General features: G+C 45.6%; 1 protein-coding gene across 5 annotated transcripts in view; it reads left to right on the forward strand.

The window, feature by feature from the left end:
• The window catches only part of RUNX1 (RUNX family transcription factor 1), a 247,645-nt gene that overhangs the window by 140,976 nt on the left and 81,958 nt on the right, over nt 1-24,711 (forward strand). For all 5 annotated transcript variants that reach the window (XM_044250971.1, XM_044250967.1, XM_044250968.1 and 2 more), the window contains 3 exons: nt 10,721-10,759; nt 16,826-17,079; nt 23,337-23,493. In XM_044250971.1, the coding sequence (XP_044106906.1) occupies nt 10,721-10,759; nt 16,826-17,079; nt 23,337-23,493 (450 nt within the window). The remainder of the gene's footprint in view (nt 1-10,720; nt 10,760-16,825; nt 17,080-23,336; nt 23,494-24,711) is intronic.

Below are 24,711 nucleotides of genomic sequence, written 5' to 3' on the forward strand. Positions count from 1 at the left end.
ATCCCTTACCATCATGTGTATGGTACACTATTCATAACAATGTGAGTATTACAAGAACATAATAATATAATATTAATGTAATCTGAAAATATGTAACCAACCATTGCAATGCAGACCTTAGAATTTTTATCTGTATTACAGACAGAAAATGTAATTATGTAATTAGAGAATAGAATGATCTCTTCTAGTATTCCTTTTTTTAAAACTGTTTTTTATTTCATACTACAACTGAAATTTTCAGGCTCTTGTGGATCATGGTAATTCCATGGCCCCACAGCAAAGCAGAGCATGACAGTCTTAGCCCACCGTTTCATGTAAAATTCTGTTTTTCTAAATCTACAGAGAGCAGGATTAACGTGAGAGGATCTGCCTTCTTATCAGAGTGTGGAGAACACTCTAAGACCAACATTTGGCAATTTATTACTTAATTGATCAATATAGATTTCTCAGCAATTCCTCATAGACCTTCACTTCTTACTCTTTCTTGATTCTTAAGCAGATTCCCCTGTGGGCAACAGACGGTTGATTCACACCCAAGATTTATCTCAAGCTTCTAGGGCCCCTCTCTAATGATTTCTGCTACAATCATGGGAAATTTCTCTACCGTCTGAGGGGGGTGCCACAATTGTGTTAAGTTGATTCTGGGTTCCCCTTTTGCCTCCTTCTCCACCCCACTCAAAATCCAAGTTCACTCCAGCACTGTGCTGATGTAGGTCAGCGCCCAGCCAGGTCAATTTCTCACAACTCCAAGTGGCATTTATGCGTAAATGTTCATGGTGCTGATCATCTTGTAGGCAAGAAAACTGAGGCTGGGCTGAGGTAGGTAGCTAAGCGGCCCTGGGCCATCTGGTTGGTAGCACACTGAAGCCTCCTTCGAGGTGCGCCTCTACTGCTGAGACATAAGTTGGGTGCTCCTGAATCAGACGGACCGGGGTTATGTTGGTTGCATGAACCGTGCCACCATTCATTCAGTCATGCCACCAACAACTTCAAAACGTAACGTCTGCTGTTGGGAGGGAAGTGAATCATCCCATCATTTGAAGACACATATATTGGATATATATACTTGGCTGCCCCGTTACACACCATGGTCTACATTTGATGTCATGTTGTCCCCCTCACTGCTCTATCAGCTCACAAGGGATCATTGTGCTCATTTTATCAAACTGACCTACACTTCCTCCCCAGCCCTCCTTCCTATGTCTAACAGTCCAGGAACTGGTTAAATGGACCTACCTAGTTATTTTTAAACATACATGTTGCATAGGGGAAAAACAATCACACCTTCCTATTTCATTATAGGAGAGAAAAGGTAAATCATAAACACAAGGAATAAAATACACTGCTTCCCTGGGGGAGGAGATTTCACTGTGGAATGATACGGGAACGAGGCACGAGGCTCCTGTGCATTCTTTCCCACATTCATTCATCGACTTTTTTACTCACCTTTAGTAAAATGGTGCGTTGTTTCTCATCCATGGGGTCAGGAGTGGTTTTAAAGATATTAACTGAATTTTAGCCTACAGTAAAGGAGATTCAGAAGTTACAGCTGTTTTATAGACTCAAAACTTCTATCATCTTCCGGAAAGGTTTTCTGCTGTAAGTTTCCTCAGTGCGGGGACTCAAAACCATGGGAAACCATATTAACTCACCTCCCTGTTGTGTAGATTCTGAGATGCTTCTCGATGCTTGGGTGCTTCCCACAGTGCTGGGATAAAAGAGTATCATTCAAAGAGGAGACCAGTTTCATGCACGGCGAGTGGTTTTTCAGCCTTTCCCTGAAAACCACCTTCTGCCTATGGCTAATTAGCCAAAGAAAGTGTGGAGAAGATCCACATCCCTTCTCAGTCTCCACACATCAGCCTCTTTTTTTTAAATTTTATTTTATTTATTTATTTGCCAGAGAGAGAGAGAGAGAGCACAGGCAGGCAGAGTGGCAGCAGAGGCAGAGGGAGAAGCAGGTTCCTTGCTGAGCAAGTAGCCCGATGTGGGACGCGATTCCAGAATGCTGGGATCATGACCTGAGCCGAAGGCAGCCGCTTAACCAACTGAGCCGCCCAGGCGTCCCCACACATCAGCCTCTTGACCTCTGTGCTCAACCCACAAGACCTAGGGGTGGAACCCAGGTACGTTTGCCCTAAAAAGGTGCTTGGACCTTCAAAGGTTCCCAGCAGCCCCTGAGGAGCCATGCAAGGAGGTAAAACCAGTGGTTTCTGTAACAGATCTCGCCCTGTATCTTCTCCTTTGTTGTTTTTTTCTGAGCACTGGAGGACAGAGAGGAGCATTCACTCCACAACTTAGACCAACAGCTGCCTCACCGGTTTGAACTATTAGTATATTTTTAACTGGAAGTCATCAGCAACTTGACATTGAGTGTTACTTTGAAAAAAAAATGCTCTTTCAAAATAAACCTGTTTATAGGAAATGCTATTGGAGGATGAGTATCATTTAGCCACTTTGCGATTCTATTTTTAGAATCATGGTTTATTAAAAATAGAATTTCTTGTTCTAATCCATGTTGCTTATACGAAATTCATAGAAAACCAATTTTGCTGTAAAGGAAAGAGGCAAGAGATGCTTCCATAATCGACTTCCAGAGCTCATGGAAGCCCGAGCAATATTGTGTAGGCTGAGCCATCAGTGGCTGGTAGACATTAAGTGCACGTGGACAACACGTGAGGTTGATGTGGTTCCTCCGTGGCTATGAAGCTACAGCAGTGGTGTTGACCACGGCTTTTGCAGTTCAGTTGTAGTCTCTGTGTGTCCTTCTGCCTCTTTGTCAATCAAGTGATACTGTAATATGAATTCTGGACTTTCCTTCAGGACAGCCCAGAGAGAACATATGCATCAGGAAAGATGCATTACTTAATGGCCTTCCCTGATAACAAGGGTAAAAACAGGGTTCACATGAACTCTGGCCCAATAGTAGCACAATTGCTATGCAGAGGGAATTTTTGTCTTAAGGGGTCACTCTAGAATTGCGCCATCCAAAACAGTAGCCACTGGCCACAGCTGACTCTCGAGGGCTTGAAACATGGCCAGACTGAATTGAGAAGTGCTATCATTATAGAATACACATAGGACTTGGAAGGCTTAGCAAGAAAGAAAGGAGGGAAGGAGCGAAGGAAGGAAGGAAGGAAGGGAGGGAGGAGGGGAAAGAGGAAGGAAGGAAATATCATTGATTTTTATACTGATTCCATGTTGAAATAAAAACGTTTGAGATATACTGAGTGAACTAAAACATAGTATTAAAATTAGTTTCACCCATTGCTCTTTACTTTTTTAATGTGGCTCCTAGAAAATTTTAAATTTTAAATTATAGATGCCCCACATCATATTTCTATTGGGTAGTGCTGTTCCGGAATGAGAAAGACCACCCACATAGTTTGAATGAAACTTGTCAGGATCCAGTAAAGAAACTTGACTGGTGATAGGATAACGATATGAACCATCTTGCAACCTGGTTTTGTTTTTTTTTTAAAGATTTTATTTATTTATTTGACAGAGAGAAATCACAAGTAGATGGAGAGGCAGGCAGAGAGAGACAGAGGGAAGCAGGCTCCCTGCTGAGCAGAGAGCCCGATGTGGGACTCGATCCCAGGACCCTGAGACCATGACCTGAGCTGAAGGCAGGGGCTTAACCCACTAAGCCACCCAGGCGCCCCTTGCAACCTGGTTTTGATGGCTAGTCACAGCTGGGCGCTCCAGAGGTGAGCTGCATGCGTTGAAATTGGGCCAATCACTAAATCTCTGTTTCTTCATGGTAAAGTGAAGGGAAGAAGGATGGACCATTTGTTTCCAGAGGGTTAAAGGGAAGTATACGTGTAAAGCTTTGGGTGTCAGGTCTGTTAGAGGATGCACTGATAAAAGGAGATTCGATTATCACAGTTAGTTGTGACATGTCTTAGTTGTGTCTTAGTTGGCTCAGGCTGCTCTCACAAAATCCCCTAATGGGGTAGCATCAACGATGGAAATTTATTTCTCACAGTTCTGGGGCTGGATGTCCAAGGTCAGAGTGCCCCGCACGGCCACACTGTGGTGAGAGCCGTCTTCCTGGCCTGCAGATGGCTGACTTCTCACCGTGTCCCGAAGCCAGGACGGGAGAGAGGAGAGAGAAAGCTCTCAGACTTCTAAGAGCACTAATCCCATCATGAGAACCCCGCCTTTGTGACTTCATCTAAACCTAATTACCACCCAAAGTCCACACCTAATACCATCACATTGCAGGTTAGGGTTTCACCATATGAATAGGGGTGGAGGAGGGGGACATAAACATTCAGTCCATAACAATAGTTTGAAAAGCCAGACCAGAAATAGCTCTGATGTCAGTTTGCATTTGGCAATGTTGTTTAAGGAAACTTTGGGGACAGTGCATGTTCTTGGGTGCTCCTGTGTGCTGGACACAATGTTTGCTGGATACGGAGCAGGTGCTCTTGCCTTTTCTGAGAACAGGCTGAGAACCTGCTGGAGAGGTGGGATCTCAGGTCCCACCTAAACTTGTTGAATCATAATCTGCACCTAACCAGATCTCCAGCGGTTTCCAAAACACATTCGGTTTATGCCGGTACTACTAGAGATTCAAGAAGGAGGAAGCAACCTCATCAGCAAGATGTTCAAATCTAGTGGTTATGTGTTGGCATGGGGGTGAGGGTGAAGCAGAAGACAGTAAGACAATTATACATTTGACATTAAGGGAGCCCAATCAAAGATATCTTTGCTCCCCAGTGATCCAGAACCAACTGTGGGACAGACAAAGGAGTCAGGAAGTCAGGGATTAAGATACCAGCTTTATCACCAAGGATTTTGGGAGCCCATGGCTCAGAACGTGGCTTCTTGCCACAGAACCACAGAAATAGAGACTTCGTCATTAGCACACAGGCAGTGCTTCCCCAAAACAAAAAGGGGAGGGGAAAAGCATGCTCAGAGTACTAATTTTCTATTGCTGCCACACTACCAAATTACCACAAATTTAGCAGCTTACACCACACCCACTTATTAGCTCATAGCTCTGTGGGTCAGAAGTCCAGCTGGGCCGCAGGGAGTTCCCAGCTCAGACACAAGGCCACAAACCAAGGTGTTGGCCAGGCTGAGCTCTTATCTGGAGGCTTTGCGGGGAAAATGAACTTCCAGGCTTCACAGATTACTGGCAGAATGCAGCTCCTTAGGACTACAAGAGGAGGTCCTGTTTCCATGCCGGTAGTAGCCAGGGGTCACACACAGTGATCGCTCTCCATGCTTGCACGTGGCCCCCTCCCTCATCCAGTCAACAATGCATGCACATCGGATCCTTCTCTACCGCATTTCTGCCCCAGTCTGAGGAAACTCCACTTTTAAAGGTCTCATGTGATCGATGAGGCCCCCAGATAACTTGTCCTTTGGGTTGACTCCAAGTCAACTATCAGTGACATCGATCCCATCAGAAAAATTCCTTCTGCCATGTAACATAGCCAGGGCATGACACCCCATCCTATTCACAGTCTTACAGACTAAGGTGGGAAATCTTGGGGATCTATTTTAGGATTCTGCCTACTATGCCTGGCTTCCATTCCCAAAGCTACTAACCAAGCACTTTAGTCTTTTATGGTGGAGGATGAATGGGATTGTGGTAAGAGGCCAAGAAGTTGACACCATGGAATGTCACTCCACACAGAAACCAGGAATGTCATTCCACATAGAAACCTGAAATCAGGGGCGCCTGGGTGGCTCAGTGTGTTATACGCCTCTGCCTTCGGCTCAGGTCATGATCTCAGGGTCCTGGGATCCAGCCCCGCACTGGGATCTCTGCTCAGCGGTGAGCCTGCTTCCTCCTCTCTCCCTCTCTGCCTGCCTCTCTGCCTACTTGGGATCTCTCTGTGTCAAATAAATAAATAAAATCTTTAAAAAAAGAAAAAGAAAAAGAAAAAAGAAAAGAAACCTGGAATCAACGCTTCCCTCTTACCCAACCCACTCCTCAATGTATTCAAATAGCTAAAACACAAAGTAAAATACAGTTCAGTGGTCATTCAGAGGACATGGAGAACATGAAGAAGCATATATTTGGTTCTTGAGAGAAAATTTTGTCTGAGGCGCAGACATCACCTTCAAGATGGTGATGGAAGGTAGCCCTTAATCCTGTAGGACTGTACAGAAGAGCTGGCTCTGAAGTTGGGGTGCATTCTGTGATGGAGTTTGCAGAGCAGAGGTGTGTCAGATCAATCTGCATGTACTATATGAAATTAAGAGAGGCTCCCTTGTGGGAGACCTTTGCAGGGAAACCTGGTGAAAGGCCGTAAGAACCTGAACCAGAAGGATGGCAATAGGGACAGAAAAGCGGGATAAATTATAGCAAAGTAACCAAAAACAGGACTCAGCAGCAGATTGGATGAGCTCAAAGATAAATCCATGGATCCAACTTGGAAGCCAGGAGGAGGAGGATGCTATGAGCAAAGCAAGAAGAGCTAGTTGGGGTGGGACCTGAGGAGTCTGACCTTCGGTAAAATGCACACAGCAAATGTTAATTTTCTCACGCGTCTTCCATCTTCAACATACACACACACACACACACACACACACACACACCCCTCAACTTTGGGCTTTCCCTCTCTTGGCCGTTCTACCTTTTTCCTCCCTCCTCCACAAAGCACCTACCTCCCCCTCCCTACATCCATTCGCTGCCCCTCTTCCTCAGCTCCACTGAATGTCTTCTAGCAAAGGTCACCATGCCTCCCCTAGAGACAAATCCAATGTAATTGTCTCCATGACCCCTCCTTGGCCTTGGCCTTTGAGACATGCCTTTCCTCTCAAAATTCCCATGTTCTTTTGTTTTAAAGACTCTATTCTCTCGGGGTGGGGGGAGGGGTGGGCGGGAAGGCTCAGTGGGTTAAATCTCTGCTTTCTGCTCAGATCATGATCCCAGAGCCCTGGGATCCAGCAGGGCATCAGGCTGTCCCCTGCTCAGCAGGGGGCCTGCTTCCCCCTCCCACTCAGCCCTCTTCTCTGCCTACTTGTGATCTTTCTCTCTTTCTCTATCAAAGAAAGAAAGAAAGAAAGAAAAAGAAAGAATCTATTCTCTCCTCTTTCTCCTCCTAGCTCAGTCTCCTTGGTGGTTCCATCTTTTTCTAATCAACTCCTTAGATGTTGATGGTCTTGGACTCTGTCAATGCTCTCTTCTCCCCAGACACAGTCTCTGTACAAGCCACTGTAGATCTGTGAGGACCTCTGTCCTCAATTCCTGGCTATTTTCCCCACCAGCACCCAGAGCTCCATTCTGTTCATCCAAAGCCGATTCTCGTGTCTTCCTCCACACCCCACCACTTCTGGTCTTCTCTACTGCTGGTCATGGCACCTGGGCCAGAGGTGGGGAACACTCTATTCTCCCACAACCGCGCCCTCTTCCATCTCCATTGTTCCCACCCCAACACAGATGTTGACAATTCCTTGTGGGACAGCCACAGTAGCTCCCTCCCCCTCATCTCTGTCCCCTCCCACTCACCTATCCACCTCTGACAGATTTACTTCCCTCTAACATGTATTAGTCATGTTGTTCTCCAGATTTCAAGGCTTTCATAGAAGCCATTGCCCTCACACTGAAGTGCAAATTTCTTCAGCTTCCTGTGACATGTGTCTTGGTGAGCACACTGATCCCAGGCTCACACTCCGACTAACTATACTAACACTATCATGTGGTTCTATTTCACAAATTCACATCTTTTCCTGCTGACCCTTCCACCAGGAGCACGTTCTCCCCTACCCCCTCCCGCCTCCCCAAACCCTTCCTCCAGCCTTGCCAACCGCCTGGTAAAAGCCTACCTAGCCTCCAGGAGTCACATTAAGTATCACCTCTACTATGAAGGGAGGCTTTCCCAAGCACACCAGGTGGTATGGTCTTTTCTTTTTCCTGTATCTCCTCCCACCATCTTCCTGGAGCCCTGATAGTCTGCCTGGCACATAGAAAGCTTTAGAGAACTGCTGGGGGAAGGCGATCAGGTGCTTCATATCTAGGAAAGTCCCAAAGATGTCATTTTGAAGGAGTGGAGGCAGGAAAGGACTAGGAAATTATTTAATATTTATTAAGAATTTAAAAGCTAGGGATGCCTGGGGGCTCAGTGGGTTAAGCCTTTGCCTTCAGCTCAGGTCATGATCCCAGGGTCCTGGGATCAAGCCCCACATTGGGTTCTCTGCTAAGCTGAGAGCCTGCTTCTCCCTGTCTCTCTACCTGCCTCTCTGCCTACTTGTGATCTCTGTCAAATAAATTTAAAAAAAATATTTAAAAAAAAAATTTAAAAGCTAAACGGACCTTGTCTTGCTCCTCAAACTCTGTGAATGGCCAGAAATAACTTGAGACTGTGACTCTTAGACATTCGAGATTTTCAGTGTAAAGAATTTCAGGGATAGTGTCTAATGGAGATGATGAAACAGGGGAGGATCAAACTGACACACGAGATTAGAGCTTAATTTGTCAGAGCTCTACCAAGGATACCCATGAAAATACATAGCTGTGGCCAGAAAGAAACACAGCTCATCATGCATTCAGACCCGTATGTGGACATCCGTGTGTGTGCACAGGCTCACGTGAGCAGATTACAGTGGCGTTGTCAAGTCTCCTAAACCCTCTGAGTGCGAGGTTCCTCATCGGTAAAATGGAGATGGTAATGGTGTTGTGATAAGGATTCATGGTGTTGTTGCAGCAAGTTATATAAAAGCATTTTGGCCATTACCTGGCACTTAGTAGCATTCAGTGAGAGGAAGGGAGAAAGAAAGAAAGGCATGAATCCATGGGAGAGAGCTGGAGGGTAGGGGAGCCAAATTGAGGTCTTGCAGCCATAAACACCCAAGACATCTCCTCTCTTACAGTTTAGGTTGTAGCATCTTTAACAACTCTTTGGGCAAATGACCGCCAACCTCCACAGGTGCCACCTCACCTGCAGACCTCCCCTGCCCCTCCCCAGCTTCATGGTGTGGCCTCATGTGGCCTCAAGCCTACAGGCACAGGACAAAGTAGGGCCACTTCCAACAGACAACACACACCACTTTTAAACTTCGCTCACTTTTGCCCTTGTTTTTAGGTTAAAGAAAAATGTGGGTTTTTCTCTCAGAACCAGTGAAATATTAGATGTGTAAACAAAACATTTGCTTTTCTACTTTGCTCCTCTGTGTCTCAGCCTCTGACATGGAAAGGCTTCTTAGGGTCCCATGAAAGACTTTCCAGGGTGGTTTCTAGAGATTTTCTACTGGGTCTCTTTAATATGAATTTGGCTGCCTGGTTGGTATTACTGTTGTGGATTCTTCCCCATGCTCATTAAAAGTGAACTTACTAACTTCAGGGTACATTTGATATTTCTTACCTTATCATTCATAATTAGTGCGAATGATTTTCCCCTGCTCTATTTTTTAAAATCTGTATGGAGTTATTTTATGTATATGCAAACCACAATCTTGGTGTTTTGTTTTGTTTTGTTTTAAGGATGCTCCTTGGAGACAGTACCTATTTAATTGCTTGAATCTTTCATCATAGGGCAGTCTTGCAGAACCCCTTATTATTTTAGTTGCTCTTTTTGCTTTGGCAAAAAAAATATAAGACTGAGGAGCTGTAAATCTTGTTCTCCTGCCTATTTAAACAGCGTCTGGAAATCTGAAATAATTACCTCCTTTCTTTGTTTGAAAAAAAAAATTTAAGATATATTAATATTGTGGAGTAAAGTTGAAAGCTTTAGGTCTGCAATTTTTGAAATGCTCAAATCCTAAGGCTTTGAAAATGGTGTATCCATGTGAATCACTCTTTGGGCAACTCTTTGGGCAAATGCTGAGCTCTGTCATATAGGAGGCTAACCCAGTAATTTCAAGATCAGAACAATGCATGTAGATATGGAAAGGAAAGAGAAGTAGCTTCAGATGACGTTGCTTAATGGGTTTACCTATAACTGTATATGCAGCAGCACATAGTAAGTGATTCATATATGACCATTATCATATGATGGTTATTTTCAGTAATAACTGATATCATTATTTAAGGATGTTATTGTTATTTCAAGAATGAGAGGCTTCAGTATAAATAATCTGCCTCCTTAGCATAGGGAAGGAGAGTAAGCAAGCAAGGAGGAAATATTTCTAAACTGCCTTATTGGAAGTAAGTTATGATAATGTTTACCTATCGGGTTTTTTCTTTCAAAAGATGTATTCAAAATTATTTATCCTCATGGCTTTAAAAAACTTGTTTTTACTTCTTGCAGTTCAATTGTGCTATAATACCAATTTTCAAGGGTTTTGGCATTAAGTTAGGGTTTGGTTTTAATTTCACCTTGAATTCTGATTCACTTTTACATTCTCCAAATGGATTTCTGATATTCATATCACATTAGCATCAAATACAAAGCTTTAAAAATGTGATTGTATGAAAGATAAAGATTCAGCACTAGCTAGCAGTGGAAAATATTTGTTAAAGTCCCCTATAAGCATGTGCAAATGTAACAGTTCATTTGTTATTTGCTGGTTACTGTTTTAAGCTATTCCTGTGCCAAAGCTGACAATATACTATAAAAATCTCCAGTGCTAAAAAGTGTGAGGGGCAATCGGTCAACAACAAAAAATTAAAATTAAAATAAAAAATAAATGACAGAAATTTAGTTTTCATACTTGCATGTATTACTATTAGAATAAAATTTATCAACTATCAATAAATTTGGTGTTTGCCGTCAGTATATTTATACAATTATTTTTATTTTCCTACTTTCTGTTCTTTCAGAATGTGTACACGGAATGAATCCATCTAGAGATGTTCACGGTATGTTGGATTCCAAATTATATTTTAAATAAAATATGCACATTCATACGTGCATATGGATGATTTTTATCTGTGTAAATCTATAAGTAACTTATGACATAAATTAGCCAAATAACTGAGGCTCTTTTTTTTTTTTTTGCTGATTCAAAAATACTTAAAAGGTGTTCTTCGTATTGTAAATATCAAACCATATAAAACATTCCAATGAAACTTTAAATGATACCCTCAGTACCGCAGAGTAGTTTACCACAGGTGTATTCTGCTGTTATTAAATGAGTCTACATGACTCTCTGGAAAAAAAAAAAAAATAGAGCTTGGCTTCTATCAGTTATTACCTAGTTTATTACCTTTGTTACTACAGTGGCAATGCAAAACTTTTATGAGGGTGAAATGTTTACTAAGCATACTAAATTTGGAAGAAAATTAATTTTAAAAATTTCTCAGTTTGCTACTTGGGAGCTGCAGGATTATGTGAACAGTTCACACATGAAGCGCCACATCCTATGAAAACATTCATATGGAGGAAGGATATGGTGACAGAACGAAAGAATCTTGTCCCCCAAGTAATTAGATTCCAAAAGTAAAATAATCTCAAAGCCACATCAGAGGGTAGGGGACGGAGAAGGATGTTTAAATTCTAATGTTGAAAACTGGACCCTGTGTACAGCAGGTTATTTGCACAGACGTGAACACGTTACTCTCTTCACAAAAATATTCTCCATCCTTGTGACATTGTATCAACCGCACCGGTTTGGTCCAGAAACACTAGCCAAATACATTCTCTGGTTTTTATTTCATTGAAATGGTCCACTGAGATAGAAAAAAAATTTCTTCTAGAAATATGGCATTTTTAGAAATGTAATCTTAGAAATATGTTACTCACAGAGGAGAATTTTGATTTAAGAGAATGGTTGAGATTCTAATCTTATTTTTAGGCATATTTTATTTTTGAGAGGGTTTTAAAACGGCAAAAGTGTAAAATATTTAGGTATTTTCTGAGACCACTTTGTTTTATATTTACCTTAAGTTGAAGGAAAACGTCAAGGAACTGTTATTTTTCCCAATGAAACTGATATTTTTCTTCCAACTAACCAAATAGTACTTTAAAATTTCCCTGCGAAAACTTACATTTCACTCCTGTTATGAGCACTATTGGAGTTTCCCCCAGGCAGCAAATTTGGAAAAATCCATCTTATAGCATCCGCCCAACACATCGCTTCGTTGTTGCTTTTTTTTTTTTTTTTTTTTTTTTGGTATTATGACAAGAGTAAATTTTAGTATTATTCCAGGAGTGACTGTGGTAATGTTTCCTTTCCTTTCTTGGAGAGACAGACGAAGGGAAATTCTATATTGCCGCTAAAATGGACTCTTCTGTTGAGAAGGAACTTTTCATTTCGTATGAGATGATGAACTTTGTAAGGTCTGTAAAAAGTCTTTCAGACTAAGGGACTCCAGATACGCCTTAGCTGAGCCTCACGCTGCCTGCTTTCCATTCATTTCAGTCCCTCGACAAGGAAGATTGCTGCATTTTGTTTGTTTCTTGTTGTTAAGTGTGCACCGCACGGCGCAGTTAGAGCCAGCGCAGCTCCCAGGAACCTTAAATGCGCTGCGGCCGGATTTAGAATAAATCAGCAAAAGGTTTTCCTGCTCTTATCATCCTTGTCGACGTTCAAACTCGACATTTATTGGTTGATACTCGGCTGAGCAGCGCCCACAGTGCTGCCCTTGAAGGGCTAAACTTGATGCATCTATCCCCGTACCTCTTTTAGGGACAGGAACTTGACCCCGCCAGGGAGACCGCCGCAGAGAGTCCGACCACAGCCCCTCGCAGGGTTTAGGGTTTCAAACCGCCCAAGCCCCAGAGGGGGTTCTCTGACCTTTCGGCAGGGCGAATTACCCCAGTCCGCTATATCCCCCAAATCAGAGCCCGTTTTCGCTTCTGCCAAATTTTCGTGCACCCTCTAGGTCCGCGGAGGTCCCGGGGGATGCACTGTGGAGGCGGTCCCCAGGAGCGCTCGGTGCGCTCTTACAGCGATGTATCTGAGCCGCGGTAAAGGGGTTTAAGTTGCCCCAACTCGTCCCTAGGGCCGGCAGCGTCCGAGCCCGGCCGGGGGCCGGCAGACAAGGAGACTTGGCCACTGCGCAATAGTTGGAATCGCTGCGCCAAGGTGGAGAAGGGACTTTCGTGGGTCTTTACTCCTGAAATTCGGCTGCTTCAAAATCATTTTTAAGGAAAAAATAAAAAGCAGTTTTCGGAGACCCCAGACCCATGAAAACAAAATGCAGCAAGTTGCTGGTTGTTCTCGGGAGTGTCCCGGGTGTCCCGGAGAGGAGGGAGGGGACGGCCCACCTGGGGAGAAGCTCGCAAGGGCAGGAGGGAGCCGAGGCCTCGGGCTGGGGGACGGTGCCGCGGACGCCAGGAGCACCCATGGTGGCGAGCTGGCCGACCGCGCAGCGCGGGCATAGGGGTTTCGGGAAAAGACTCTGATGCGGGCGGGTCAGGACAGCGCAGAACCCCGCGGAAGGGTTCCTGCGCCACCAGCTCCGCCGGCCGGAATAGTAGGGGCTGGAAGCGGCCGATTCCAGTCGTTTCTCCCCAAACGAGTGTTGCTGCTAGAGCGACCCACAGGCCAGGGGGAGGGCGGCAGAGTCCCGCGCCATCGGGGGCGTTCCCCGGCGCCCGGGGCGGCAGCGAGGACGGCTGCTGCCCCCTGGCGTCCGCCCCGAGCCCGCGGCCCGCAGGGCCTCCTACGGGACCGGCGCCAGCCTCCCAGCCGCTCCGCGCAGCCCTTGCGGCCTCTCTAGTCCTGGGGCAAGGGAAGCAGCCTGGGCGCCCGGGAAGGGCCTACCCGGCAGGCCCGCCCTGACCGACGCATCCGTTAGGCCCCAGCCGCAGAGCCCAAGAAGAATTCGGCGCGACGGCGGCCCCAGCACCCTAGCCGCGCGTTCGCAGTGGGGAAGGAGGCGGCGGGCGGGAGGGGCCCCCGCGGCGGGGGGGGGGCGCGGGAGGGGATCCCCCACACTCTCGGGAGTTGAAGTGGATGTCTCCGTTTTGAGGGTGGGGTGAGAGCCCTCCCCCCGGGTGATGAGGACCCCACGGCGGTGATGGGGGCGGAGTGGGTCCCCGGGGAGCTAGGGAGCCCCTCGGCAGGCGGGGGTGGGGGGTGAGGGGGGAACGGGCCTTGCGCGCCGGGGTGGGGCCCTTCTAAGCTCCGCGAAAATGCCCCCGGCGCCGCGGGGACCGACGCTGGGGAAGTTCCCGCCCGCGCGCAAAGCCAGGGTGGGTTCAGCACCCCGGGCCGCTCCGGCGCGCGGGGGCGGGGGCGGGGAGAGGAGCCAGAGCCGTTTCCGGGGAGCCGGAGGTGGGTGCAGGGCTCGGGCGACCTGGGCCCAGCGGGGGGCTTTCAGTGCCGCCTGCGGGGGAGCCGACGCTCCCAGAACAGGGAAACAGCCCAGCGGATGCTTTCAACTTTCCCCGAGCTTGTTCTTTGGGGTCTTTTCTGATCCCGACACTCCTTTGCTCGCCGCGAAGCACACTCAGACTGAGTGGGGCGCGCTGCATAATTAAGCCGCAGCCCAGACGCGGTGAAAACACCAATTAAAGAAAACAAACCAAGAGAGAAAACTAAAAACACAAAACCATGTTGTGGAGACCGAGAACCGTCTGGCCTCACTAAATGAATCAGCGCCACTTCTCTACTGCTGCCCACCCGGCTCTGGGGCCGCGCGGAGCCGCTCTGCGGCCCGGCCCTCGGCCCTCGGCCCTCGGCCCTCGGCCCTCCGGCCCCCTCGCGGCCGAATCCCACCCACGCAGAGGAAGCAGAGGCTCGGCCGCGGGTGGCCGCGCAGGGCCTGGGGCCGCCCCGGGGCTCCGGCGCCGGTCCCGGGAGCCTCTCGGCGGCCGCTGCATCTCCAGGGAGCGAGGGGCGCCTCCGTCCGGCTGGTCTCCGGCCCCGGGGCCGTTCGCGGCACGGCGCGCGGCCCCAGCCGTCCCTGGGCCAGCCAGCCTCCTCTCCTTCCACATCCTCCGTCTCCAGACCGCGGCCGCCAGTGGCGCCGCTGCGCACTGCAGCCCCGGGCGGGCGGCCGCGCGACTGTGCATGTGTGCAAAGACGCAGGGCCGCGGTTCGCACCAGGGCGGGGCCTCGGGCGAATGTGTGAGTGTGTGCGTGTGCGTGTGCGTGCGTGGATGCGGGTGCGCGGGGAGAGCGGGGAGGCCGCGGTAGCCTCGGACTCTCCGCGGAGGCCGCGTACAGTAGCGCGCGGCGGCGGCGGCGGGGGCGCGCGGGCCAATTCCAGGAGCCCGCGGCGGTGAGCCGCGCCCTGGCTGATACCGGAAAGGCCTGTGATTGGACGGCGGCCGCCCCTATGCAAACGAGCTGAGGGAATGGAATTCCTCGGGCCGGGCTTACAGTAAAAGCACGTTCATTTCCAGGCACTCTCATTCATAGAGCCAGCGGGCGCAGGCGGGACGGGCGCCCCGCGGCCGGACCCAGCCAGGGCACCACGCTGCCCGGCCTTGCGCGGGCAGGCACCTCTTCCTGGGGCTCCTGGGGACGCCAGAAGACAGTCAACCCTCGCTGCTTCTTCTTGACCTGCGTTGGAGCTACGATTTTTTTTTTCTTCTTCTTTCTCTTTCTTGAATGAATTGGTTTCTTGGCTGGCTGTTCAACTTCTTTCCTGCCTGTGAACTTTTCCCCGGTTGTTTCCTTTGACAACTGCAGGAGAAAGTGTGCTGTGCTTCGAGGCAAGCCGTGAAGTTGCGTGTGCGTGGCAGTGTGCGTGGGAGTGTGACTGCGTGTATAGTTCGAGCCGCCCGGTCTGTTTCGATCAGCGCTGCGGAGCCTCTCCAGGCCCGCTCCACCTGCTGCGGTTCCGCGGTGATCGTGATCGTAGGTATAGGTGCGTCCCGGCATTTAACCGGCCGGCGCTGGGGCGACGTTGGAGGAAGATCGTCTCACTACTGCCCAAGTCGGGCTGACTCACCGAGTCGATGTAGACAGCGGCTGGCTTCGGAAGAGTGCGTGTCTGCGTGCGTGTGACTCGGCGGCTGCTCAACTCCCACCAACCACAGGATCAGCCACAAACTTAACCAACATCCCCAAACCCGAGTTCTCAGATGTGGAGAGCTGTACTCTGAGTGTCATCGACTTGGACTTTTTTTTTTTTTTTCCTTTAAGATTAGCTTTTCTTTGAAAAACTGAATTTTCTGAACTAAGCGTTTTGCCAGAATTTATTAAGAACATGACAAGTATTTCTAGCCCAGCCCTTCTTCAACTACTGAAGATTATTTTCAAGGCTACTTAAAAAAAGAATCAGCAGCGTACATTAATGGATTTCTGTTGTGTTTAAATTCTCTACAGATTGAATTGTAAATATTTTATGAAGTAGAGCAAATGTATATATTTATATATACGTGCACATACATTAGTAGCATGACCTTTGGAAGTAGCAGCTCTTGCTTTTGAGGACCGAAGCCAGTTTTGCATGATGAAAGTGGCTCTGTGTACGGACGACACTCGCATATTTTGTGTTGTACTGGGACTTTAGACAAAACTCACCTGGAAAAAAAAAAAAACTGACAGGCGATTTACTACTGGAACTTCCAAATTATGTATTTGCTGGTCCTTTTGCTCTCCGTATAAATATTTTAGTAAGTGTATGGGAATTTTTGCCTCCGGGAAGTTTTTTTTTTTTTTTTTTTAACAGCCAGAGACTGAAGTTAAACTCTCAAAGCAAGATTCAGAAGACAGTTTCCCTCGGCATTTGACTTTGGATTCTAGTCGCCCAGTTTTTAAAGATTTAAGCTGTCGGTTGCTAGGAGCCCTGCCGGTTATAAGGCTCACCGGCATCACAGAACTGCCCCCGCTCCTGGACTGTTAGTAACTTGGTCACCCGCCTCCCCCCAGTCCCCTTCCCCCCCTCCCGCAGCAATAAAGGCCCCTGAACTTGTATGTTGGTCTCCCTGGAGCTGCTTGCCGAAGATCCGCGCCCCTGTCGCCGCGTGGTAGGAGCTGTTTGCAGGGTCCTAACTCAATCGGCTTGTTGTGATGCGTATCCCCGTAGATGCCAGCACGAGCCGCCGCTTCACGCCGCCTTCCACCGCGCTGAGCCCGGGCAAGATGAGCGAGGCGCTGCCGCTGGGCGCCCCGGACGCCGGCGCCGCCCTGGCCGGCAAGCTGAGGAGTGGCGACCGCAGCATGGTGGAGGTGCTGGCCGACCACCCCGGCGAGCTGGTGCGCACAGACAGCCCCAACTTCCTCTGCTCCGTGCTGCCCACGCACTGGCGCTGCAACAAGACCCTGCCCATCGCTTTTAAGGTACTCGGCCCGGAGCGGGTGGCGGGAGGACAGGACGGGCGAAAGCCGGCGGAGGCCAGGGGCGATCCGGGAGGGCAGCGGCCGGGCGGGCGGGGCCGGGTTCTAGAAAGGGGCCGGCGCTGCCCCCCGCGGCCCCTGGTCCGTCCTCCTGCTCTCGGGACACCGGGGATGCTGGGTTGCAGTGGTGATCCTCGGTGTGTGTGTGTGTGTACGGGGGAGGGTGGGGTGGGACCCGCAGGGGCTGCCTCCAGGGACGACTGAAAACAATCTGGATGTCCCCAGAGGGGTCCAATGAGGGCCGCCCGGGAGCTCCCTGACAGAGGTCCTTAGCTTTGCTATAAAGTAGAAAAAGTTTTAACCCAGTTCTGACAAGCCTGTCTGCTCCCTTGCTTCTCCCCCGACCCCTGGCTTGACACCCAAGCCTTTCTGCCTCCCTCCGATGGAGGCATCAGGAAATAAAGCTACTTTCATACTTTCGGGTCAGTGAAAATAAACTGACAAGGAAAACTGTCAAGGCTTCCTACCCCGTCTTTAACAGTCCCATCGAAATTAGCATGTCCAAAGTCCACGGAGGGCATAGTTAGCTTTGCAAAAGTTTTCTGAAGAGTTTTTTTTTTTGCAGCTTCTAGTCTGCTCCGCCAGAAGCCGCAAGTAGCGAATCCTGTTTCTTTTCCTGGAACCCTCCCGAACCTTTATCTCCGGCTCACCTAGATTAAGCCTGGGGCCGGGAAAGGTGGCAAGGCTGTCTTCAGCGAGTCGGGGTCTAACCCGCCAGGGGCATTTCTGTCTGAGGAGGCCGGTGGCATGGATCCCGCAACTTAAGATGAACCGCTCAAGGGGTCTTCGTTCACTTGAGCCCCTAATCTTGCCGTCAAGCTGCCTTTAAACCCCTCGGCCTTCAAGGGGAATATAGAAACAGCACTGGGCGTTTTAAAACCACCCACACTGAAAAAGTAAAATTGAATTTAAAAACAGCAACCACCACCAGCGCCTCCCCACCTCCTACACACACACCCAAGCCAAAAACAGTAGAAATTTGATTTTGGGGTTGGGGATTCTATTCTTCTGTCTTGAGGGGGTTTAAGAAGGGGCAACTTGTTAGTACAATCTGCAGTCATTCCCTGTTCTTTGAAAGGGCTGAGAAAGGCAGTGGTGGGGGGAGCTGTAAAGATCAGCTACTCTTTCTTCTTAAGGTAATTGTGCCCTTTAAGGGGAGATGAATTTAACATAAGCTTTTTCTTTCTTTTTTTTTTTTTTAATGGTTCCAGGCCTCTACTGGATCTTGATCTAGTTACAATGGGCAGTGTTGGCTTTTTTATAAAGTACTGTGGGAGTTCTTTAATTTTAAGTTTTATGCACCTTCCGAACTTACGTTATGAAGTAAGAACAAAAGAAAGTATGTCATTGCCTATGTCTCTAGAAGTGCCTCAGTGTTCTGGAAGCAGAAGGTTTTGAGGGGAAGGGAATGGGGAATGGATTGAGCAGCCCAACTGGGCTATTTCCCTGCTGTCCTTCATCTCTGTAGATTTGGGTGGTGAGCTTATTTCAATTTTAAATAATTTTAATCTCTTTACCTAAACAGGCTCCTCTAGCTGGAGGACAGGACTGAGTCCACTCAGTGACAGGGGACTAGGCCCTGGGGCCTCTTTCAGATAAGAGCAGAGGGAGGAGACAAGCTGATAATCGCCCATAGGGTCATTTAAACCCGGTGCCCCTGACACACCAACCGAGTGGGTTCTAAGATATCTGGCTTCCTTTGGGGGTAAATCAGGATCCCTTCTGGATGTCCCCTCCTCTGCCAGGAACCAACGCCCAAACATATCAAAACACTAAGTGATTAATAATCTTCAGGAGGTGAAGTGATGCAGTTTCTCAAGCCACCCCAAGACAAACATTATATATTTTTTCTAAAACACTGTAAAAAAATCATATAACTTGCTTTTATGAGGCATCAGGGGATTCTTTCCGTAGAAATCTTAGTAACCAAAGAGATTTCTTTTTTCAAAATGATAATTGACTTTAAAATATTATTTTTAAAATATCGGATTTGTTTTACTGAGTAATAGTTTGTCATCTCCTAAATGACCAAGGCATAGTTCTCTTGAAAAAATTTCAAGTGGGTCTTGAGAACATATGGAGGAAAGGGAAGGACAGCGGAGAAATGAGGCCTCTTGAGTAATACCTGTCAGCACTCCGTCCCCATCAAGAGAGGCCTCTTCCTGAAGGACGCCTGCTCCCTGCACAACTGAAGGGGCAGACAGCATTTTCAGTGAGGGAACAAACCCAAAGGTTAGGCAGAAAAGCAAGCTAGCCTTCACGAGGTGACAGTGTCCAGGTTGATTGCTTCCGTATCCTTGGCCCCAGTCCGCACTTAGCCATCTACCTGCCTCCCGGACTGTTTCTGTACAAATTACAACTTCAAAATGTGGATTTCAAATAAGCCCCAGCCAATCTTTTTAAGTAGTTCATCGGTAAACAATGACTATATTCCCTGAAATAAGGAGGAGATAATGTGAAACAGTGATAAAGTCTGATGATATTGATGAACAGAGCATTTAAGTGATTCTCTTCCAGTCTCTGAAATCCTATGTGTAAATCCCCTGTTTGAATCTTAGAAACTAAAGGGAGACTTCGAATTATGAATTTTTCCTTCAAATAGATTAAAATCTTCCTATTTGCCTATCCTGGACCCCAAAACATACCCCACCCTCATTTTTCCCATGGAACACCTTTATTTTTTTTTTATTTATTTTTTTTTTAGTATAGAAAAGAGAGCTATTTTACTGCTGGGAAAATCTTCAATTTGCTACGAGTTACCCGCTATTTCCAGAAACAGCCTAAAGAGCTATGTAGATGACTTAGGATATATATGTATTTTTAAATACTGCAGTTTTACAGTTTGTTTAGGCCCCGGTACACCAGGGTCCAAAGGCATAAACATGCCGTCAGCAAGTTCAGAGGTTTTGGATGCTAATAGTCATATTCTTTCCGTAAGAAAGCAGTAAGTAGTGTTTCTGCCGGCAAGATTGCAGTCCCTAGGTATGCATTAAATGTCATCTTGGCTGAATTCTGGGTTCCACTCCACAGCTTTCTTTGAAACTCTGGAAAATTAAGGGATTTGAAATAAATGAATTGTAACTGTAATTTCAACCTAATTAGAGTTGTTCGAAATGCCAGTTTGAACTGTGAACAGCCTGGCCAACCCCAGTGTGGGGAGACTCATGAAGTGCATAGGAGGGCTGATGTTTTGCCCAACTTCCTGATACTTTAAAAACAGAGAAGTAAAACGAAATATGAGATATCCTTTGGCCAGCAAGTCCCTTCTTGTCTGTTTGGTCTGTGTTAAAATGTAAATGTTTGTGTTTCCTTACCTATTGTTTATAGCTTTTCATTCCAGTTCCTTCTTTTTTTTTCTGTTTGAAGTGAGGTTTTTTTTTTTTTCTTTAATGCTGCTCTTATTGTCTGTCAGTGGGACAATCTGTACCAAATTAGCAGCCGTGTTAGTTTTAATTTTTTTAATTTTTTAATCTAGTCTAAGTGTGCTTGTTAACAATTAGACAATATATGTTATTACTGTAATTTAATATTCTCCCCTATCCTCCTGCCAAAAAAAGAGAAAGAAGATCTCTCTGAGATCAATAAAATACAAAACAAAAGAAAATTATCTTCAAGCACCCACATATCTTTGGCCTTTGCTGCATTTTTTTTTTTTAAGAAAGGGAGGGGTAGAAAGGGTTAAACTGCTAATTTTGTTAGTCTTAAGTTCCAACATCAACAACCATTTCATATTTAGCCACCATGATCATTTTACTCTATATTTGTTTCTACTTGGTGAAGGTCTCCTGAGTTTGCCAAAAACTGACAAAGATAGTTTTGGAAAGAGGAGAGAGGCGCAGAACAGGCCTGGAGCACCGTGAGAAGAGCCAGGGAGAGGACGGTGATTTAGCATGCATTTTGGAAGATAGACAACAAGATTTACTTATTTTAACCTCTTCCCAGATTCTTCCCCAACAAGAAGTTACTCAGTTTGAAAACCTCATTTGTTAAGTATAACTAAATGTCGGATTAAAATAGAGAAGCCAGGTCATCACAGGGAGATGGGGATGAGGAAGTAAAAATATGTGTTCAAGGAGGGCATTTCAACACTGTGAGCTAATTTTACAGAAGGAAGTGAAAACAGTGAGAAAAAAAAATGGAAAAAATTTTCAGAGACTGAAAAAAGCAGAATAGAGCCAGCACATTTTGTGGGTATAGGAGAAAAAAGGTAAAATATATAAATAACTGATCAAGGAGATATATTTCAATGATGTTTTCGAAACAAAAGGGAATTGTCGTATTACTGCTCTTAATTAAAAGGCAACAAACACACTTATAATGGGAACTAAATATCTAATTAGAGAGTGCTTGGGGAATAAATAGCTGTTGTGTTTAAATCTCCTTCATAGAAAACATGCCCAGCATTGAGATGGAAAGGATTAGGAAGAAAGATAAAAGCCCAGACTGTGCTCCACAGAGCAAGTGGATAAGACAGGTGAACATATCTATCTATCGCTGGGCGGGCTCGTTCTCCTGGTCCCCTGGCCCCTTGTGATGAGATGGCTTGTCCTCCCTGTCCTACTCTTCAGAATATGAAAGCTGATGTATCACAAGGAATAAAAGCAAGAGATGGTCACCTGGATGACACGGGGAAGGGGTTATGGCCAAGCAGGCAACGACGATGGGCATTTTGAGAAACAATGGCTCTGCTATTGTACAAGGGAGCCTATGGCAGCCTTATTTACAGGCAGAAAAAGGGAATTGAAAATATAGGTTTTAACCCAAGTATGTCATGATGCTTAGGTAAAAAGGAATAATAATCCCTGGCGAATTCATTGCTCTTACAACTCAAATACAGAATGAAGAAAGTGATTATATAATTGAATGATTAACACAGAATTCACTACTGAGAAATTGCCATGAGGAGTATCAGAAATGATAGGAATAGGAAAAAGTTGGGGCATTTTGATTTGAAATCCTACGACCACTTAAAAAAATAGAAACAATGGAAATATAGCTAATAATAATTACCTAGCCCCTAAAAAATCTTTTCCAGAAGAGTCAAATGATGGCCAAGAACTTAGAACCAACTGCACAAACCATCTTTATGTCATGGGCTTCAGAGCATTTTACCTTGAAATTACTGCTTTTTTATGACCTGAATGTCAAAAATATTATCTACCAGTTTTCTTCAGTAGCCCTATTAGGAAATCCATTCCTATTCAGTTACATTAAAGGAATTCTTGAAGATCGTCTGGGCTTGGGGAAAACCTCAGTCATCTATCAGGACATAGTTGACACATCTAGGGGACCCACAGATATAAAAATGCCACATAGTTCCACTCCTGAATTCAGAGCAGTAGGCGAAAGTGAGACCCCTCTTCTCTGAGGTCTGTTGACTTTGCAATTAGTAATAAGCAAAGAGTAGATTTCTGATTTTTTGCCTTGCATGCCAGAATTCCCAGCTACTGATAATCAAAATAAGAGAAGCAAGTAGGGGGTCTCAAAGAGGAACTACAAAGAGAGAGTCATTCAGGAATCATCAGCAAGTCAGTTGTAAAGATTGAATTTAATTTTAGCAGAAATAAGTTTAACACCTAAAAGCAAAGTGAGCCCTGTGAGGCCTGTCAGTGGACGTCTGGATAAGCGAGCAATGGGTCAGGTTATAAACTTACAAACAGAAGACATTGCATTTCTTAGATATTAAGATGATTGCATTCATGAAAAGGCATAGTTTTCAAAATCCTTGCAGTTTTGTCCCAGCTGCACCAAGTGACCTTAGGTGGCTTTATTAGGTGAATGTTCTAGACTCCAAAATTTATATTTAGTTCTGCATAGTGGTGTTCAAAGAAATTCTTCCCATTAATAACTTTCTTGTTGTCTTGCTTATCCCTTGCAAATTTAAAGAGGATCACTGGGGCACCTGCGTGGCACAGTCAGTTGAGCTTCCAACTCTTGATTTCAGTTCACGTCATGATCTCAGGGTCATAAGATCAAGCCCCATTATGGGCTTTGCACTCAGATCAGAATCTGCTTGAGAATCACTCCCACTCTCCCCTCCCCCTGCTCTCTTGTGCACGCACTCTCTCTCTCTCTCTCTAAAATAAATAAATATATTTTTAAAAGGATCACTTAATTTTTATTTTAAAACAATTAACATCAATGGCATAAAAGTGTACTTCATTTCTGATGTCTGCATCTGTCCCTTGGTTGGTGTTTAGGTGGTGGCTCTGGGGGATGTCCCCGATGGCACTCTAGTCACTGTGATGGCGGGCAATGACGAAAACTACTCAGCTGAATTGAGAAATGCCACCGCAGCCATGAAAAACCAAGTTGCAAGATTCAATGACCTCAGGTTTGTCGGTCGGAGTGGAAGAGGTATGTATCTGTCGAAACTAAAATGGGAGTGCAGGGTCTTACATGGGAACAAATCCAAATTTCAAAACTTCTAGAAGTGTCTCTGATGTTCTAGAAATGCCTGTGATGTTCTAGAAGTTTCTGTGATGGGATCCCTGGAAGCACAGTCTTTCTTGTTGATATTACTACTTCAAGCTTTTAAAAATTACTGATTTAAAATGTGGTATCTTTTTAAGAATCTACCTTTACATTGTTGCTTTCTATTAATGAATTAGTTTAAGGGTGATTTGGAACATGCAAAGCATTAATTGTGAATTTCAAGGAAATTCCTCCCATCTTTACAAAAATGTAAAAATATAAAACTCACCATCACAGAAACTAAGATGATACAACTAGTAATCTCTACTTGATAATTATAAAAAACGTATATCATGGAAGCCTTTAACTTAGAATCCATGTGCTATCTATGACAAAGAATAGAGTTTCACATGATCACTTGTGATCATTTTAAGAGATGTACAGTAGACGGTTATTGAAATGTGGTTTCAAGTAGATTTACCATTTTATGATAAATATGAAGACACATTACCATTCTGGTTTGGCAAATGTGATGATATTTATGACCTTCCTGTAATGTAATGTGGATGCCTTCTTATTATTTGGGAGAGTGGTCAGACCCAGTTAACATTTTAGTACTGATCTGTTCGAGACTGGATTACCCAAAGGAATTGTTGGGTCAGGGCAGTTCACATGTGTGGTTTTATTTTTCTGTGCCTGTTACTAAAGTATTAGAGCAGAGAGAGGAATTTTGGCCCGTAATCTCCTCTGGTTTCCAGTTATTTTCAAATATTGTGTTTTCTCTGTATTGTAAGAACTGAAGTTGTATTTTATAAATAGCATTAAGTACTAGAAGTTTAATGGAAGGAGGAAGGAGAGTTTTGAAAATCTCATTTTCATAATATATATTGAATAAGCTAATGAATAAAAGGTATTTTGAGTATAATAAAAAAGACATGATAAATACATAAACAGCAGTAGATGACTCTCGTATTAAAAAAAAATAAAGCATAACCAGTGGACATTGAAACATAAGACTAATCATTACTCTTTATAAAGACATTCAAAAATACAAGAAAATCTGTGTTTGATTAGTCAAAGAGGGGAAGAGTTAAATGTGTGTTGCAAAAAGGACCTTCCTTTTTGCTGTCTTAGCTGCCCACAGTATTTTCAAAAGAGAAT

This window comes from Neovison vison, chromosome 6 (genome assembly GCF_020171115.1).
Source record: "Neovison vison isolate M4711 chromosome 6, ASM_NN_V1, whole genome shotgun sequence".
In the NCBI taxonomy this organism is placed as follows: Eukaryota; Metazoa; Chordata; class Mammalia; order Carnivora; family Mustelidae; genus Neogale; species Neogale vison.